Genomic DNA, 18159 nt, shown 5'->3' on the forward strand with positions numbered 1-18159 from the left:
TGTTTACCCCCAAAAGCTTAACCAAACAAGCTTCTTACCCATCTGTGGATTTTTACATATGACTTACATTTGATTTCCCCAATGTAGGGCTTTCCAAGATCTCTGTGACATACAATCTAGTTCACTATTGCTAAGTCATATACAATACGCTCAGGATAGATTTCAAATGGCTCTTCAATAAAAACCAGTTTTTAGTGTCAAATAATTAATTCATCAAAACATAAGTACCACAGGGCATTCAGTCTGCTATCTTGTCTTTAACAACAAAGCAGCAATGCTGTAGGTCTTTTACTTCTTTGCCTTCTTTCCTTGACAAAACAATTCTGTCTTAAGTATTCAACAAACGGCTCTACAGAACTCCAACCCAAGTTCAAGTCTCATATTATCACTAACATGCAGTTTGATTCTTCCTCATGTCTTTCTGCCACTTCACATTAATTAATTTTCTCAGTCAACCATGCTGGACACTTCAGTTTCTCTCTTTCTCTTCTTTATGTCTCATTACCTAAGCAATCATCAAGATTTCTTACAGATCTTTCATTGAAATAGCTTTTGCAAATGGCTCACTTTTAACCCTATTTCCACTCTAGTCCCCATGCTCATTATCTATTAATAATACCAGGACTGTTGGGAGTATTCCCTTAACCAGCCTCCCACTCTCTATTTGGTATCTTCTCTTGTGCATACTATACATTATACACTGTTAGTTTCACATCATGTTACCACCTCGCTCAAGTATCACTAAAGCCCACATGCTGCCCATAATGATGCTTTTCAACCTGTGCTCCAAGGAGATACTTTCCTGCTGCACCAGCAAAGCAGCTCTGTTTTTTATGTTTCATGTATTACATTTTCTATGCAATATTTTGATTGGAAAAAAGTGTTCTGCTACAAAAACAAAACAAGAATACCAAGGCCACTAGCCTACAGAATATAATCTGGCTTTGTTGGCCAACTTGATTTTCTTGTGCTTCCCCTTCTTAATAGATTCATGACTTTAGTAATATTTTAAAACCTAGTATTTGCCTGGTATTATAAATCAATTTAAAAAAGGACAGTTTCCACCTTCGTAAAATGTACAGCCTACTACAGGACAGATTAGCAATTATAATGAAATGTGCTATATTCTCCCAAGAGAAAAAATTCTCTATATAACCAGGGAAATAAGAACATTTTCCAATCCTGAGGTTCATAAAGTGTAAATAATAATAAGCCTCCAGTTGAGAGGCTATAGGGGATGATTCAGCAGCCTCAGGGGAAAAAATAAGGTTTTAATTAAAATAAGAATGTGAAAGAAATATGAAAAAGATGCAGGATAAAGAGCAGTTTGTTAATCACGGGCAGAATTCCACAAGACACAGGGAAAAGCTCTGGGAGGGAAAGGAATGGTATAAGGTCAGGTTGGAGAGAGAAAGCACAGTCAAGATAAGTGATTTGAGAGCTTTTATCTTGACTAGTGACCAAGAAAGCAGACATGTAAGGTACCACAGATTTAATGGGTTACAAGCAATTTTGGGGGGAGGGAGGGCAATCCATTCAGGAATCATCTGTGGCACAGAGAGAGATGACTCTTCCAATGGGATTCCTGGAGGATAAGGAGTCTTCTCTCTTCCTATAAGTAGCCATCTGTGACCTGGATTACTCTCTTGGATTCTAGGGCAAAGTTCCAGGCTTGAGGCTTCAGTCACAGAGACACTGGATTCCTGAGACCTATGTGTCAGCAAGCTCCCCAAGGGTGAGCAATAGGATATCTTTTTGGTACCCCATTCAGAGGCCTGCAGGTTGCTATGCACAGGGTATATGTTTAAAAAATGTTTCTGAACATAAAAATAAATACCCTTCCTGGCACTGTTTAAAGTTTAAAAAGTACCCCAAATTACCCTTAATGATTGCTACATTGATCTGAAGATTGCTTGAATTTAACTTCCAAATCTGCCATTTACCATCTATATGTGACCCTGAACAAATTAATGAACCTAATTGTGCCTCAGTTTCCTTATCTGTAAAATAATGATAACAATAATACCCACCTAATAGGGTTATTGTAAGGACTGAATGAATTAAAACACATAAAGTGCTTAAAACAATGCCTAGTATACAATAAGCACCTTCCTGAGGCATTATTTTCATAGAGCACGAGATCAATTATTTTACAGTCCTGCACTACTATATAGTGCAATGAATATGTTAACTACTACTTCAAACTTCAACCATCACTTAATGGCGTTACTGCTTACCTGGATCAAAATTATCACCAAATATTCTCTTGGCAGGAATCTTCAGGGGCATGGCAGGAAATTGTTTCTTTAACTAAAATTTTAAACAATAATATTATATGAACTAATTTTATAAGTTTCTAGTTATACATGCACCAAAACCACATATAATCTGATTTTAAAGAAAACCCATTATAAGACACAGTTTTAAATATATGATCATCCAATGTATGATACTAAGTTGTACCAATAAAATACCACAAACTGACTAATTATCCTATTTTGCCCCAATAAAACACTTAGTATCCGTGTGACCTTCGATAAGTTACTTAACATCTCTGTGCCTCAGTTTTCTTGCCTGTAAAATGGGGATGATTTTAGCAATTCTCTTACAGATTTGTTGAGAGGCTTAAAGGAGATCATGTGTTAAGTGCTTGGACTAGAACCTGGTGTGTAAGTTCTGAATACATGTTACTCACCATTTATTACAGCAGGAGAAGATGTGATCTTTGTGTTCTCTCTACATGAATAGATTAACATTAGTTTTCTAAAAAAGCTGAATTTTGCTTTCAATACCCTCTGCTCTAGCCTTCTTCTTGTTAATATTCTAAATACATTTACAGCAGATTTGCTTACTCTCAGTGAAGGTAAACTTGGCCCTTAAGAAATTAAATTTGGGACAGTAAAGTCATAAAAATGGATTATATTTATTATATAAGCTTGACGTAAAAAATCCACATGCTCATATAAAAACTACAGCTCTAACTACCAACTGACAGGAAATATACAAGGAATAGAACAATGTATTAACCACTCTACACTATGCGCATACTGTCAGCAAAATCCAGACTGAAAAATCCGCTAAAAAAAAAAAAACCCTGCTTTTTTTCACAAAAAATTTGTAGAGTAAAGAAAAAAAAGGCAAAGGGGAATCTAGTGATTAAAAGACCAGCCCCATAAACACTAACTGGGTATTTGACATTAAGGCATTCATTTATTTTCAGATGTGATATTGGTTTTGTGTATTGTGTGTGTGTGTGTGTGTGTGTGTGTGTGTGTTTTGTTTTTAAGAATCTTCATCTTTTAGAGATGTATACTAAAATATCTACAGATGAAATAACAGGATGTCTGAGATCTGTGTCAAAATTATGGTGGGCTGGCTAGGGACAGAAATGAAACAAGAATGGCCATGTATCCATAATTATTGAAGGTGGATGGTACGGTAGCATTATATTATTTTCTGTATTTGTACTAGGTCTGTCTAATTCTGTATGTGTTTGACAATTTCTATAATGACAAGTTTAAAAACAGAAACTACAGTCATAAAAGACACATTTAAAAGCTGATGATTAAAATGCTTATAGATTGGAAATTTTACTTTTTGTAAAAAAAAGAATAGTGAAAGAATTTGTGTTTTCAAACTTAGGGAAATCCAGGCCAGGTTTAACCTGATTTCTGTAGTTTCGAAGAACACAACTGATAAAATTTTGCTGTTTTATTTCTTTGCCTCTCTCTCACCACAGGAGGCAGAATTAGGAGTTATATAAAAAGACAGAGGTAGACACAGAAAATGATGAAGTAAGATAAAAAAAAAAATAATAAAAGGAAGAGAAATACAAGAGCAATGAGGGATCTCCACACTGCTGAGTTTTTAGATGACACTCCCTACACTCTTTACTCTTATGAACAGTTCCGCTAAAGATAACATGTTTAGACGGTAAGTCCAGCCTATAAAATATTTTAAACAAAATAAAGAAGTCTCAAATTTCAATTAGTAATTCTTTAAACAAAATTTGATCTTATCTAAGAAGTTCATATAAACTGTGTGCATGTGAACTATTGTAATGTTATTTTTCCCTGAGCATAACCTAGGTATCCCAATGGGTATAGTCAGATTTGTACAATCCTCAAAAAAAATGCTGAACATGTAGATAACAGGTGTCCAAGAGGTTCCAATAGAACTAACAGTTCAACCCTCACTCAGTCTCCAACATAAACCATTTTTTAAAAATCACTAAAAAATCATGGAAGGTATTCCTATGTACAAACTGGCTATCACTTTGTTTGTTTCAAAAGTGTAACTTCAGCAGGGTACAGTGGCTTACACGTGTAATCCTAGCACTTTGGGAGGCCAAGGTGGGAGGATCTCTTAAGGTCAGGAGCTTGAAACCAGCCTGATCAAGAGCAAGTCCCTGTCTCTACTAAAAATAGAAAAAAAATAAGCCAGGCATCATGGTGTGCACCTGTAGTCCCAGCTAACTCAGGAGGCTGAGGCAGGAGGATCGCTGGAGCCCAGAAGTTTGAGGTTGCAGAGAGCTATGATCATGCCACTGCACTCTAGCCTGAGCTACAGAGCAAGACGCTGTCTCAAAAAAAAAAAAAAAAGTGTAACTTCAATTACAGTCAAAAAAGACTATCTCAACATCCTTTGATTAAGCAATATTTAAAACTATACAGGTTGAGCATCCCAAACTCAAAAATCTGAAATCTGAAATGCTCCAAAATCTGAAACTTTTTGAGTTCTCAAAAGAAATTGCTTACTGGAGCATTTCAGATTTCAGATTTTGAAATTTTAAATTTGGGATGCTCAACCAGTGAGTAAAATGCAAATATTCTAAAATCCAAATCACTTCTGGTTCCAAGCATTTTGGATAAGAGATACTCAACCTGTATATAGTAAGCTCAGTTGCACATGCATTAAAGAAAAACTAAAGAACAGAAGAAAATAATAAAATGTTAATAGTTATTTCTGAGTAGCGATATTATAGCTGATTTTTAATTTTAACCCAATTTTACTTTCCTATATTATCCAGATTTTCTAGAATATATATTAATTTTACATAGAAAAAATATCATTTAAAAAAATCATTATCTTTAAAAGTTCAATTTCAACTAGCAAGTCATTTCGATATTATTTACAATGAATACAGACAGTAAAATGCTAGATAAAGATGAATCAGAAGTCTAACTTTCATGACTTAACAAAACACAGGAAATGGTGTAGCTAGACATTGTTTGATTCATTCTGACCCGTTTAGAAGTAATTTGTCTCTTAATTAATATATGCCTAACTTCTTTCATATTTAAAAAAAAATCTTACAAATGATCACCCACAGACTTACATATATTTATCCTATTTTTAAAATCAAGAGACCAGGTTAAGAAATGAAAAGTTTATCCTCTTAAATATACAAAAGAGTCTTTCCAGAGGATGCTTAGTAATCTACCCATTTTTTTTTTTTTTATCCAGTCAACAGAATAGGTGTAAAATCTACCATTCTTTAAACAATGACACTGGGAGAGCTCTATTATTATACGAGAGCAGGAGGAATTTAAATTTGGGATTTGAGGCACATTTTTTTTTTTCCCTTAACTGAAGCAAAGCTTGGAACCCAGAGCTGTCTTAATAAGCTGGGGTTCTGTAACAACTAACTCAGGAGGCCTTCTTTGGCTTCTATGTGTGACCTTCAAGGCAGTACTCTCCACAAACACTGGCACCTGTGTAAGATCTGGCCCAATATATCACAACAGCATTCTACAGGAGGTGCTCTTGTGGCCTACTATAGAAAGTATGTACTATGTGCACTGCAAACACTACATTATGAATACTATTAACAGTTAATATCTGTGCTATGAATATACAAAAACTGGTTTTAATTATTTAAATAAATAGCTAAAATGGTCTCGCACCCCCAAGTACTTGTCAGAACTTCTGAAACTTAATACTCATTTCACTTGTGTAAAGGTACTTAAAATGTGGAACCTAGGACTTACCTCCAACTAAGAATGAAACTATGGAAGGAGGGTGACAGACTTTGGAACATAAACCTTACAGGTGGGCAATTTAACCAGAAATACCATGATGATTAACAATTATTAGAGAGGTAGGTAGAAAGAATTTATTTCTAATATTCTATGACATTAATATGTATTTTAAGCTGTTCATCTAGTTCTCATATTTTCAGTGGTTTCTTTGGAACTGCTCAACGGTATGTGTTCATCCTTTTTTGTAAGAATTCCAAAGTTAGGATACTTTTGAAAAATCTCTTAGCCTTTTCTGCTTGTCTGATATATTATGAGTGTTAATTTAATCATTCAAATAAATCTCTCTTATTTTGGGGTTTTCTCAGGTGTTTTTTTAAAATAGAAATCTTGTAAAATGACTATTACTTACAGTGTTGTAAAGTTTATCAAATTCTGCATATCTCCTGAAGACAAACCATTCACTCCTACCCACTGAGACCAGAACTTTATAAACCTGTGGAAATAAAAAATAACATAATTAAACAAAATTTAATTGCAAAAAATCCCACTAGCTATTTAAATATGTGAAACCTGTTTTCATACTCATGAAACTGATATTAACATTAATGTCTACATATGATTCTCTAAGATACATAAGCATATCAACTAAAACACTTATTATATCTTGACAAAAGGTGACATTCTATTTTTAAAATGTTGCTGGGCATGGTGACTCATGCCTGTAATCCTAGCACTTTGGTAGGCCAAGGCAGGAGGATCACTTGAGGCCAGTCTGGGCAATAGTAAGACCTTGTCTCTACAAAATAAATTTTAAAAATTATAGCCGGATGTGGTGGCGCATGCCTGTAGTCCCAGTTATTCAGGAGGATGAGGCAGGAGGATCTCTTGAGCTTAGGAGTTTGAGTTTGCAGTGAGCTATGATGACGTCACAGCACTCCAGCCTGCACAACAGAACAAGACCTTGTCTCCCAAAAAAAAAAAAAGTTATGAAATATTTCTGTAATTTCCAAAGAATAACATAATGAACACCCATGTCTCATTACTTACATCTAGTGAATTCTAACATTTCACTATTCTTGCTTCAGTTTTTTTCCCAAGAATAAAATATTATAGATTTAATTGATGTCACTTTCCTCTCTTCTTCCTTAAACATAGTTATTACCTTGAAATTAAAAAGTATTTTCAAAAGTGATGCCTGGCACATAGTAAACACTCAATTATTAGCTCTCTTCCTTTCAGGTCATCTATTAGACACTATTTTTCAAACTAAAAACTTATCTTCAGATTTCTTAATTCCATCTTACATGTGTTTAATATTTGCATATACACATAATCTCATATAATCATAATCAACAACCCTATGAAGCAGAACAAATATTATAATCCCACTATACATGAGGAAATGATAGCCCCAAAAGTTACATAACTTGCCCAAGTTCACACTTAATAAAAAACATAAAACTGAGACTAAAATCTAAATCTAACCCTCTACACACAAGAACCAGTATCAAATCAACAACAGTTATAATTCAGAATTAACCCTCATAATTCCTCACACAAGTACTTTCTGGAATATAATTCAACATACCAATGTTAAGAAAATAGTTTGGAACCCCAAAGGTCTTGTACCATTTCTAAAGGGAAAATAACAAGAATCCAGGTATATGAGGAAAGGCTGACTGATGTGTGGTTTGGGTTACCAATCTTACTATTTTATGGTAATGACTAGAAGAAAGAGATATGAGTTGCCTTAGGGTTTACAATACAATTGTCCACAGTCTGTTAGACAACTTAAAAGAAGAAACAAGATCTATTTCAGAAGACTGGCACACTGAAGTGTATACACTATCTCTTCCCATGAAAGACAGGTAACCTACACTCACAAGTTCATAGATAATATTGTGAGGAAAGCACCTCTTTGATACTGTATGTGATTTTATTACGTGAATTCTATAGCACTGTCTAAAATAGAATCACATTGGTTGGGTACAGTGGCTCATGCCTATAATCCTAGCAGTTTGGGAGGCGAAGGCAGGAGGATTGCTTGAGGCTAGGAGTTCAAGACCAGCCCGGGCAACATAGCAAGACCCTGTCTCTACAAAAAATTTTAACAATTAGCCAGGCATGGTGGTGTGTGCCCGGAGTCCTGGCTACTTGGGAGGCTGTAGTGGGAGGATCATTTGAGTCCAGGAGTTCAAGGCTGCAGTGGGCTATGATGATGCCACTGCACTCAAGCCTGGGCAACAGAGAGACCTTGTCTCTTAGGGAGAATGTCATATTAACAGGCTCACCCACAGTTAAACTTAAAAGCCCCAGAATGTAAAGCTATACCCTTCCGTGAGAGAGGGGATAAGGTCTCACCCAGAAGGTGAGGCAAAGGCATTAGTATCAGTCACCTGGGCAAGGGATGTATCACTCAGATGGAGAGGAAAAGACTGCTTGGGCACCGTACATGAGGCAGGTAATCTGGCCATTGGGTCTTACCCAAGAAGGCATCAAGTTGTCTTGGAGGAAGCTATCAGGTGAAAAATGTTAGAATTAGTTGTAAGACGATACTCCCCACATGAAGAGAGTGCAGAAGTGGAGGGCAAAGGACCTCGCCAAGGTGCCTGTGAAGCTGATGGAGACTAGAGAACAGATTTATCTCACACAGCATTCAGGAAACAGAAGTGGAAACAGGACTGCTACAAGAAGATAAAACACTTAGGCTTATATGACTGAGTTTCTTGAATTCTTTATGCTGACTTCCTGGTGAGAAGAGTGGGTCAGGTGGCCTCCCCTGCTACCCAAGTACAGCCAAGACTACAAGCAAGTCTAGGTTCCAGGTTGGAGCAGCTCTGCAGAATATATATTTACAGGAAATAAGACAAAGCTTTGTGAAGCTATTAATAGTATGTTTTATAAACAAGTGCTTATTAAATAAGTTCTAATAAAAAAACCAGTAAGCAAAAACAAAAACAAATTAAATTCTTAAAAATACTTCCATTTGCAAAACCAAAACCAAAACAGGATTTCACAGGAAGCAGTACAATACTTATTATAATATGAAATGATCTTATATATTTTTATTTGAGTATTTCCTTATTGTCTGTCCTGCCCCACTAGAATGCAAGTTCCTTGACAGTGAGGACTGTGTCACTCTTGCCGTCCACAGTATCCCCAGTGCCTAGAACAGTGCCTGGCATAGCACAGAAACTCATTGACAATTTGTCAAGTGGATTAAGTCAAGACATGCTAGAATGCAATGCATTTCTCTGTTTGAAGTTTTCCAGTACAGAGATATATAAAAGACATATGAGAACTAAAGTATAAAAACATTATCAAATACTCAGTAACACAATGTCTCTTTTTGTTCCTAAGTATAACACAGGCATTTGGGCCTGCTGAGGCTGGACAGAGTCTGTGTTGGGTGGGGTGGGGTCCATCTGCATGGACTAGAACCAAGTTTCTTAAGGACTGAGGACTGCACTGTATGGACCAGCAAATAACATGTGAACTAGTACTACTTTTCATTCAACAGCAATTCAACAAATATTTACTTGAACTTCTACTATCTCTGTTCTAAGGGCTGGTGAAACAATAGTGAAGGAAGTCCTTGCTTCAAAAGACCTTGCATTCTAGTCAGGGTCAGTACACATAAATAAACACAAAATGTCAGGTAGTGATAACTGCTATTTAAAAATTAAGTAGGGGCCGGGCGTGGTGGCTCACGCCTGTAATCCTAGCACTCTGGGAGGCCAAGGCGGGCGGAGTGTTTGAGCTCAGGAGTTCGAGACCAGCCTGAGCAAGCTGTGGACGATTCTTATGCAAGGAACCCCTGGTCACAGACATTATGGTATATCTTCACACAGAAGAAACGTAGTATGTTAATATCATTCCGCCCATGAACAAGGGGTGTGAGATGTCACACTGATGTCTCCTTTGTTATACATAGCAGCGGATGACGCCACGGCACTCACTCTAGCCAGGGCAACAGAGTGAGACTCTGTCTCAAAAAAAAAAAAAAATTAAGTAGGGCATGCGGGACAGAGAGTGAAAGGGGTAGGGTGGGGTGTGAAGGTACTATTTTATTAGGGTGGTCAGAAAAAGCTTCTCTAATAAGGCAACATTTGAGAATCTGAAGGAAGGAGATGAACAAGGTGATACCGATAGGGCCTCTGAGAAGTCAGGGCACAGCTTGGGAACAGCTGGGTAAGAGTGATGCTGTACGTCTCCCCGGCCTTCTCACAGAAGGCATGGAAATACCTCTACCCACAAAAGTCAAGACACCTGAGATAATCAGCTGCTGACATTTGCTATGTGTGAATTTCCATCAAACTTGGCAGGAGGTGATGTCCCTAAAGGAGAGAATGGCCCAAAGGTAAAACTAAGGAGAGGAAAGGAAGGACAACTTTCACACATTCTACTATTTTATCCAAGGTATAGTAACCCTTGTTTACTTTCAATGTGATGGTGCTAAAAACTTCCTTGTATGAATGTGTAACAAATGCAGTTTCAGATATTCCTGCAACATAAGAGGCTGAGGAGAGGAAAACGGCCAGACACACATTGCAATTTCTCTGCTCTGGTCTTCGGTGGAGGTAAGGCAGGTGTGTTTGTTAAGGCAGGAAAGGCTGTTTCCCTGCTCCTTGTTTGGGGCCTGGATAAGCCTGGGGACGCCCAGCCCCACCTAGTTAAGGAGGCAGAGTAGAGTAGCCAAAGGGTGCAGTTTAACTCCTCAGCTTTCCTCAACTCCCATGTGACATGGACTCTGAGTTGAAGGTTCCTTGTGATTGGGCTCAACTGGCAGGGGCCAGGTGACCCCCTTATTGGAGGTGAGGGTGGACTACTGAGCCAGGAGCAGCTTAGGCCACGTCAGAGCCTCGAGGGGGCTGAGTCAGCATTGAGCCGCCACAAGACCCTGGCCAACCAAGAAAGAGAGATCACAAGTTAGTTCATAATGCCAGCGAAATGCCTAGGGCTGGATCAGGTCAACCACAGTCAGGTATCTGCCGATCAGCCATTCCACAGTTGGAACGGCAAAGATCTAGAGGGATGACAAGAATGCAAGAGCCTTCACCAGGCTGCCCTGAGGTCGTCATCGACTCAACAAACTCTGTGAAAGAGGACACCTCTCCTCCTATAAACCATGATGCCAACGTGGAGGAGGAGGAATGTGTGTTCAAATAAGAGAAAGAGAGCAAAATTTAGACAGCTTGGGCATCTTAACCTAAAAGAACTGTTTAAATTGTTAGATCAAACTAAGTATTAAACAGAATTGGGTTAAATGAATTTCTTCATACTCCTCAGTTAAGGGGGGCAGGGGACATACAGGGAAGACCAGATCAGCTACAGACAAGATAAATGACATTTTTTCAGGGGAAAGAGGGCAGAAGATCTCTGTGTATATTAACTGGATTATTGGAACTAAGTACAATATTGTATGTTTCATTACATTAATTGGAAAAGTGACTATTCTCCAATAACAGTCACTGATACACTGATTAAGCAAATATTCATTGTGTTTACTCTTTATAAAGACCTATGATGCTTAAGAAATAAAACTAGAAATGGACTTTGCTTTTAAGATGAAAAAAAAAGATAAAATACTGGAATAAATATTTTTTAACTGAGGCAGAAAATAATGCCATATGGAAGATACTACAACAATTTCAGGAGACTGTTCTTGACGTGGGATCAATGACTTCAAGAGTCCATTAACCCTGACAGTGCACGCAAAATTTCAGTGTGTGTGGAAATCCATATGTATGCACATGCACACTTTCTGGTAAGAGGATTAATCAGATAGTTTCACAAAATTCTCCAAGAGGATAAAAAGGCAAAAATCTTAACTAAAAAAGGAAAATGTATTCCACTACAGTGGCCAGGGAAGACTTTGTGGAGGAAATATCATTGGGAAGAAGTAAAATCTGGATATGTGGTGATGGGGGAATGGGGTGTTCTAGGTTAGGAAAGAAAAGCAAAAATGGAAATAGTCTCTATATTCATTTTTTCCCATATGCTTTATGTTACATACTTACAGTAAACCTCTTCTTTTTCTCTCTGTGTTCATCAGAGCTGGGAATGCTTACACTTGGGCAGCTTTCCTTGTAGTCCATGGTATAATCTCTCTGAGTTTAACGCCTCAAAAGGACACCAAAAAATGAGTCCGAAGAAATAGTCAGCAGAGGATAAACACAATTAACTAATCCGATATATAAAACCTCTTGAAGTAATGTTCAAATTCCATCATGCAACCTTAACAGGAAGAAAAAAAAGAAATAATTGATTAGTAAAACAATTTTTAAAATTCTATGCTTTGTAATTCCTGTGCCTAGGACCCATTTTATGTTTATTTCAGCAGGAATTTACTTTTGCTCATAAGTCTCAGTCCACATTAGAGATTTAGTTTGTTACGTTCCTATCACTAAACCACAATCAAACATTTACATCCCATCTACCTTCCTTACTACTAGTAAATTTCGTGAGTTTATGCACCACAGTTCATGTGGACTAAGGGCTAACGCTCACTTAAAAAACTCTAGTTGGATGTGGTTTTCAGACTTGGGGAGTTTGTTGAACAATTCAGATTATAATCTCATAACTAATGACCCATTTTACAAATGAAGCAACTGAGACACAAAGAGGTTAAATAATTTACGCCTCCAGGATATGAACCCAAGCAGTGTGGCTCCATAGTACTGACCCTTAACCACTGTACTATGTCGCGTTTTAACACCTGTGGACGATTCTTATGCAAGGAACCCCTGGTCACAGACATTATGGTATATCTTCACACAGAAGAAACGTAGTATGTTAATATCATTCCGCCCAGTGAGATGTCACACTGATGTCTCCTTTGTTATACATAGCAGCCCATAACTCTCTGCTGACACCAAATAATACTTTTCAAAGGGTCAGTTTGTCTGGGTCATTTTCCTTGATGATTTGTTCCAGGAAATCACTCTAACAAATTTGACCACTGTCAATGTCAGCTTATAACCTTATGCAGTTATAATGAGTTTTTTTTTTTTTTTTGAGACAGAGTCTCAACTGTGTTGCCCGGGCTAGAGTGAGTGCCCTGGCATCATCCTAGCTCATAGCAACCTCAAACTCCTGGGCTCAAACAATCCTCCTGCCTCAGCCTCCCGAGTAGCTGGGACTACAGGCATGTGCCACCATGCCCGGCTAATTTTTTCTATATACTTTTAGTTGTCCAATTAATTTCTTTCTAATTTTAGTAGAGACGGGGTCTCGCTCTTGCTCAGGTTGGTCTCTAACTCCTGAGCTCAAACAATCCGCCCGCCTCGGCCTCCCAGAGAGCTAGGATTACAGGCGTGAGCCACCGCGCCCGGCCAGTTATGATGAGTTTTAACTGACTAGATGGTGCTTCCTTTGAAATGATGCAAAACTTATCTTGTTGGATTTGCTGCTGGAAATTCATTCAAGAAGGATATTTATATGTAGACGAATTTGTGGTGGCTCACTCCTAAATGCAGAGTGCAGCATTTCTCTTTAGAAGTTACAGCACCTTAAAGGCCCACAACAGCAGCTGCTTCAGCCCCAGTTAGACCAGGGCAGCACCTGACTAGGGCCCTGCCCTCCTGTCACAGCTTAAGCATGAGAGCAGGTAGAACCTATGGTCCTTCTAAGACCAACAGGTCCTGTCCAGGAGCCTCAGAACCCACATTAGCCCATCCTTCTCCATTGTCGCACAGAGTGTAAAGGTTATGAGCTACATTTTCCACACCTCTCCCTTGAGACGGTGGGACTCAGAGTGTTAAGGCCCGCTGGTACTTTATTATGTATGAGCTTAAATATCTGTTTGTGCCTATTGTGCCGTAGCACACAGAAACAGAATTCCAGGAAGACATCAGGCCTCAGACCTTCCCTTTGGAAGAAACAGTAAGATATCACATTAAGTGTCATCAGGGATAAAGAAGAGGAAAGAGCTGGTAGGCAGGACAAGTTGTTTATACAAGGTTCCCCGGGGGACATCTAAGAGTACACGCACAGCAGGCAGTTGGATGTAGAAGCGTACACTCAAGGAGCACATTCAAACCTGGGCCAGAGGTTCCAGTTTGGCCATTGTGCTAGATAATCTCCATTTATGCTGCCAGATTCACTCTTTCCCACCTGCCACATGAGCAGGTTCACCTCTATGGACTGCACACCCAGGCAGCCCACCTCCTTGTCCTTGGCTTCTGGCTGGGTTCAGGCAATGCCAGGCACTAGCAGATCAGAGGGTAGGAGGAGCAAGATGCTAAGGTATTTATTCCCCCTGGTCCCTTTCTGACACAAGTGGTTTCTCTGCCTAAGGCCACAGTTCCTACACCAGGCAACTCCTACTCTCACAGCTACAGGTGAAGCTTCCTGACATTGTTAGTAAAGAAGGTGCTTCATTATGCCTTGCTGGTTCCCATAACCCTGCCCAAAACATCTTAGTAAACAGTCCCTTTGTTTGACTCCCTTCAATTACTTTTGAGTGTGCCATGTACCATGTGACTGATACAGTTAATGGGCACCAAGAATGATCCCAGAAAACACAGCCTCCAAAATGGGATGCATATTTGCTAAGTGCCCTGACAACCTTCCTATAGAGGTAGGGGATGGCACACAGTGACATCATGGTCACTCAAACCACTCCTGTGCATGGTGTCTCAGGATGGAATGCAGCTGGAAGGCAGCGTGCGTGAAGTCCAAGTGGCTGATGAAAACAATGACTTCAGAGATTGTAACATGGACTGGCGCTGCTTCTGGCTGTCCTTGAGAATGTGCACAAAGCAAATGAGAAACTATAAGCTGTGAATTTCCAAATAGATGGGTGGAAAATCTACAGCTGTTTTAAAGACTGTTTTACCTCTTACAGTTGCCAAGCTGACAGGACTAAGGATCAAGACCAAGGTTTGATGGTAAGGGTTGCAGACCCAATTAAACATGCAACCCTGTAAAGTCTTGTGTGCTAACATAGGGCACTGGCTGAAAAGGAGAATGAAGCTGAATCACAGATGCAGGCATGTGGGTAGACACAGACGAGACTAAGAATACTGAACCCCAAATTCAGCTGAACTTCCCTGCTGAAAGCATCTACCTATACCCCACTAAGGAGACACAGCCTCCCAATGCCTGCACCACCAATAAAAGCCCTCAAGTTGTTTCACAAGTGGATGCCAATTCTCTTCACCACCTACTCCCACCACCCTTCATTACCTCATAACCCAAAAGAGCCCACAAAGAAGCTCAAAGCCTACTCTGGGAGAAGACTGCCTTCATACCAAAACATTTACAGAATCTCAACAATTTTTACCAGCAAGAGTCCGGGGAGCACATACAGGAGTATACTCAAACCAAAGAGAACTAAATATAAGATTACCGTGACCCTTTAAACAGCCACGAGTGTACACTATTGATTTTTCTCCAGGCCCTTCCCAAGAGGGACCTACAGCAATTCGCAAGGGTGACTGTCCATTGCAGAAAGGGAAATACATAATCCTTCTAAGGGTTACTGGATACAAGCTCTGAACTGACACTAATCCCTGGGGACCGAAAGTGTGGTCCCCCAGTCAGAGTGAGACTTCCAAAGGTAAGAGATGAAGTCAGCCCTAGTGTCTCACAGTGAGTTCAATGGGACCACAGGGTCATCCCTAGTGGTGCTTATTTCCCTAGTCCTGGAATTTTAGTGGAAATAGATATACTTAGTAACAGGCCAAATGACCACATTGGTTCCCTGTTCTATGTCATCAAAGCTATGATGGGCTAAAGGGCCATGAAGAAGCCCTTGAATAGTCTCCCCTCCCCCCACTAAGAAGTAACCCAAAACTATATCACACCCCTGGGAGAAGCTCAGAAATCTGTACTACTATCAAAAATTTAAAGGATGCAGGAATGTTAAATCCTATTATATCCCCATTTAACTTGCCCATTTGCCTGGACCAACACTGGAAAGATACTAGAACATGACTATGGATTACCACAAATTTAATAAGATGGTGATGCCAATTATAGGTATGATTCTACATGTGACGTTTTTGCAGGTACAAATTAGCATAACCTGGTATCTGGTATATGACTATTGACCTGGCAAATGCTTTCTTTTCTATCACCGTCAGTTAGGACAATGAGAAGCAATTTGCCATGAAGTGGCAGAAACAGCAGTACACCCTCATTGTCTTACCTGAGGTCTACATCTACATTGTCATAATATAGCTTTGGAAGGACCTTGATCACCTTGGTAGCCCACAGATCACCCCACTGGTCCATCACATTGATGGCATTATCTTTTTTTTTGTTTTTTGAGACAGTGTCTCACTTTGTTGCCCGGCCTAGAGTGCCGTGGCGTCAGCCTAGCTCACAGCAACCTCAAACTCCAGGGCTCAAGTGATGCTCCTGCCTCAGCCTCCCGAGTAGCTGGGACTACAGGCATGCGCCATCATGCCCAGCTAATTTTTTTCTATATATTTTTAGTTGTCTGATTAATTTCTTTCTATTTTTGGTAGAGATGGGGTCTCGCTCTTGCTCAGGCTGGTCTCGAACTCCTGAGCTCAAACAATCCGCCCGCCTCGGCCTCCCAGAGAGCTAGGATTACAGGCGTGAGCCACCATGCCCAGCCTGATGGCATTATCTTAAATGGACTTGAACAAAACGTAGCAGGCACCCTGGACGACTATGTAAGACACACAAGCAAACCAGAGGATGGGAGAAAAAACCCACTTAAGTTCAGGGATCTGCCACATTGATGTTTTCTAGGGTTCTACTGGTCTGAGACAGGATATCCCATCTCAAGTGAGAGAAATTACTACACCTTGTACCCACTTCCACTGAGAAGGAGGCAAAAGAACTGGTCAGCTTCATATCTGGATATGCTGTTCTGACCCATTTACTGGGTAACCCATAAGTCTGCCAGTTTTTATTAAAGCCTGTTCCAAGAGAAGGTTCTACAGCAATGAAAGCAGCCCTAACTCTTGAGCCTATGCCTCAGCACACCCAGCAGTACTGGAAATGACATAGCAGACAGGAATGGGTTAAAGAGCCTTTGATAAGCACCAAGAAAAGCATAAGAGTTGTAGACCCCTTACGGTTTGCCAACAACTACTCTCTATTTGGTTCCTGGCTTGCTACTAGGACCACATAGGGATTAGATACCTGCCTATGGAAAATCAAGAGACTACGTAACAAGGCCCATCATGAACAGAATATTATCTGATTCACTGGATCACAGAACTGCACATGTACAGCAGCATTCTACTTGGTACAGTAAAAGCAAGACTAGGCTGGGCACAGTGGCACACACCTGTAGTCCCAGCCACTCAGGAGGCTAAGGCCGGAGGATTACTTGAGCCCAGCAGTTCTGGGCTATAGTGTGCTATGGCAATCAGGTGTCTGCACTAAGTTCAATGTCAATATGGTGACCTCCTGGCAGTGGAGGACCAGCAGGTTGCCTAAGAATGGGCAAATAGGCCCAGGTCGGAAACAGAGCAGGTCAAAATTCTTGTGCTGATCAGTTGTGGGATCACGTCTGTGAACAGCCACTGCACTCCAGCCTGGGTGACACAATGAGACCCCATCTCTAAAAAAATTAAAATTAAAAAAAAAAAAAAAGCAAGACTAGGTCTTAGCAGGTCTGGATGGCACAAGAAATTGCAGGGACTGGTGGCATGGATTTTGCCTGGTACTTGTTCCTCCCTCCCTGTTAGCTCTCTCTAAATCTACACTTAAGGCTCGTGGGAAGGATCCTAAGGTCAGTTAGCAGAGGAGGAAAAAGTCATGCCTGTTTATCGATGGACATACACAGTGTGCTGGCACTGGCCGAAAATGAGAGAGGGCAGCCCCACTGAGGGATGGGCCTGAAAGAGATTGGTGAAGGAACAGTGGGCAGAATTCCGAGCACTACATGTGGTGGCTCACCTTCGTGTAAGGAGAGATGTCAAAGGGACATACCAATGATGATCATGGGCTGTGGCTAATGGATGGCTTGCTGGTCAGGGACTCGGAAAGAACAAGATTGGAAAATTAGTTTTTTTCAAAAAAGGGAGATTTGCAGAAGTATGTATGCAAACCTTTCACTATAGCACACAATGTGAACATATCTGTGTCCCAAATACGCCCACTACAGAGAAGCTCTCAACACCCAGGTGGTCAAGAAAATCTGTATTAGGGATGTCAGTAAGCCTCCTTCCCAATCACCGCATTGCTTGTTCGA

The 18159-nt window shown here is 39.9% G+C and overlaps 1 protein-coding gene across 1 annotated transcript in view; it reads right to left on the bottom strand.

Annotated features, from left to right (window-relative positions):
- The window catches only part of LOC105825431 (serine/threonine-protein kinase Sgk3), a 133806-nt gene that overhangs the window by 43299 nt on the left and 72348 nt on the right, over window positions 1-18159 (bottom strand). Inside the window, exons 2-4 of the mRNA XM_012663205.1 lie at window positions 12002-12218; window positions 6391-6474; window positions 2238-2310 (exon numbers count right to left, since the gene is read on the bottom strand). Of these exons, the coding sequence (XP_012518659.1) occupies window positions 2238-2310; window positions 6391-6474; window positions 12002-12079 (235 nt within the window). The 5' untranslated portion in view covers window positions 12080-12218. The remainder of the gene's footprint in view (window positions 1-2237; window positions 2311-6390; window positions 6475-12001; window positions 12219-18159) is intronic.

This window comes from Propithecus coquereli, unplaced genomic scaffold (assembly GCF_000956105.1).
Source record: "Propithecus coquereli isolate 6110/MARCELLA unplaced genomic scaffold, Pcoq_1.0 Scaffold8, whole genome shotgun sequence".
Taxonomy (NCBI): Eukaryota; Metazoa; Chordata; class Mammalia; order Primates; family Indriidae; genus Propithecus; species Propithecus coquereli.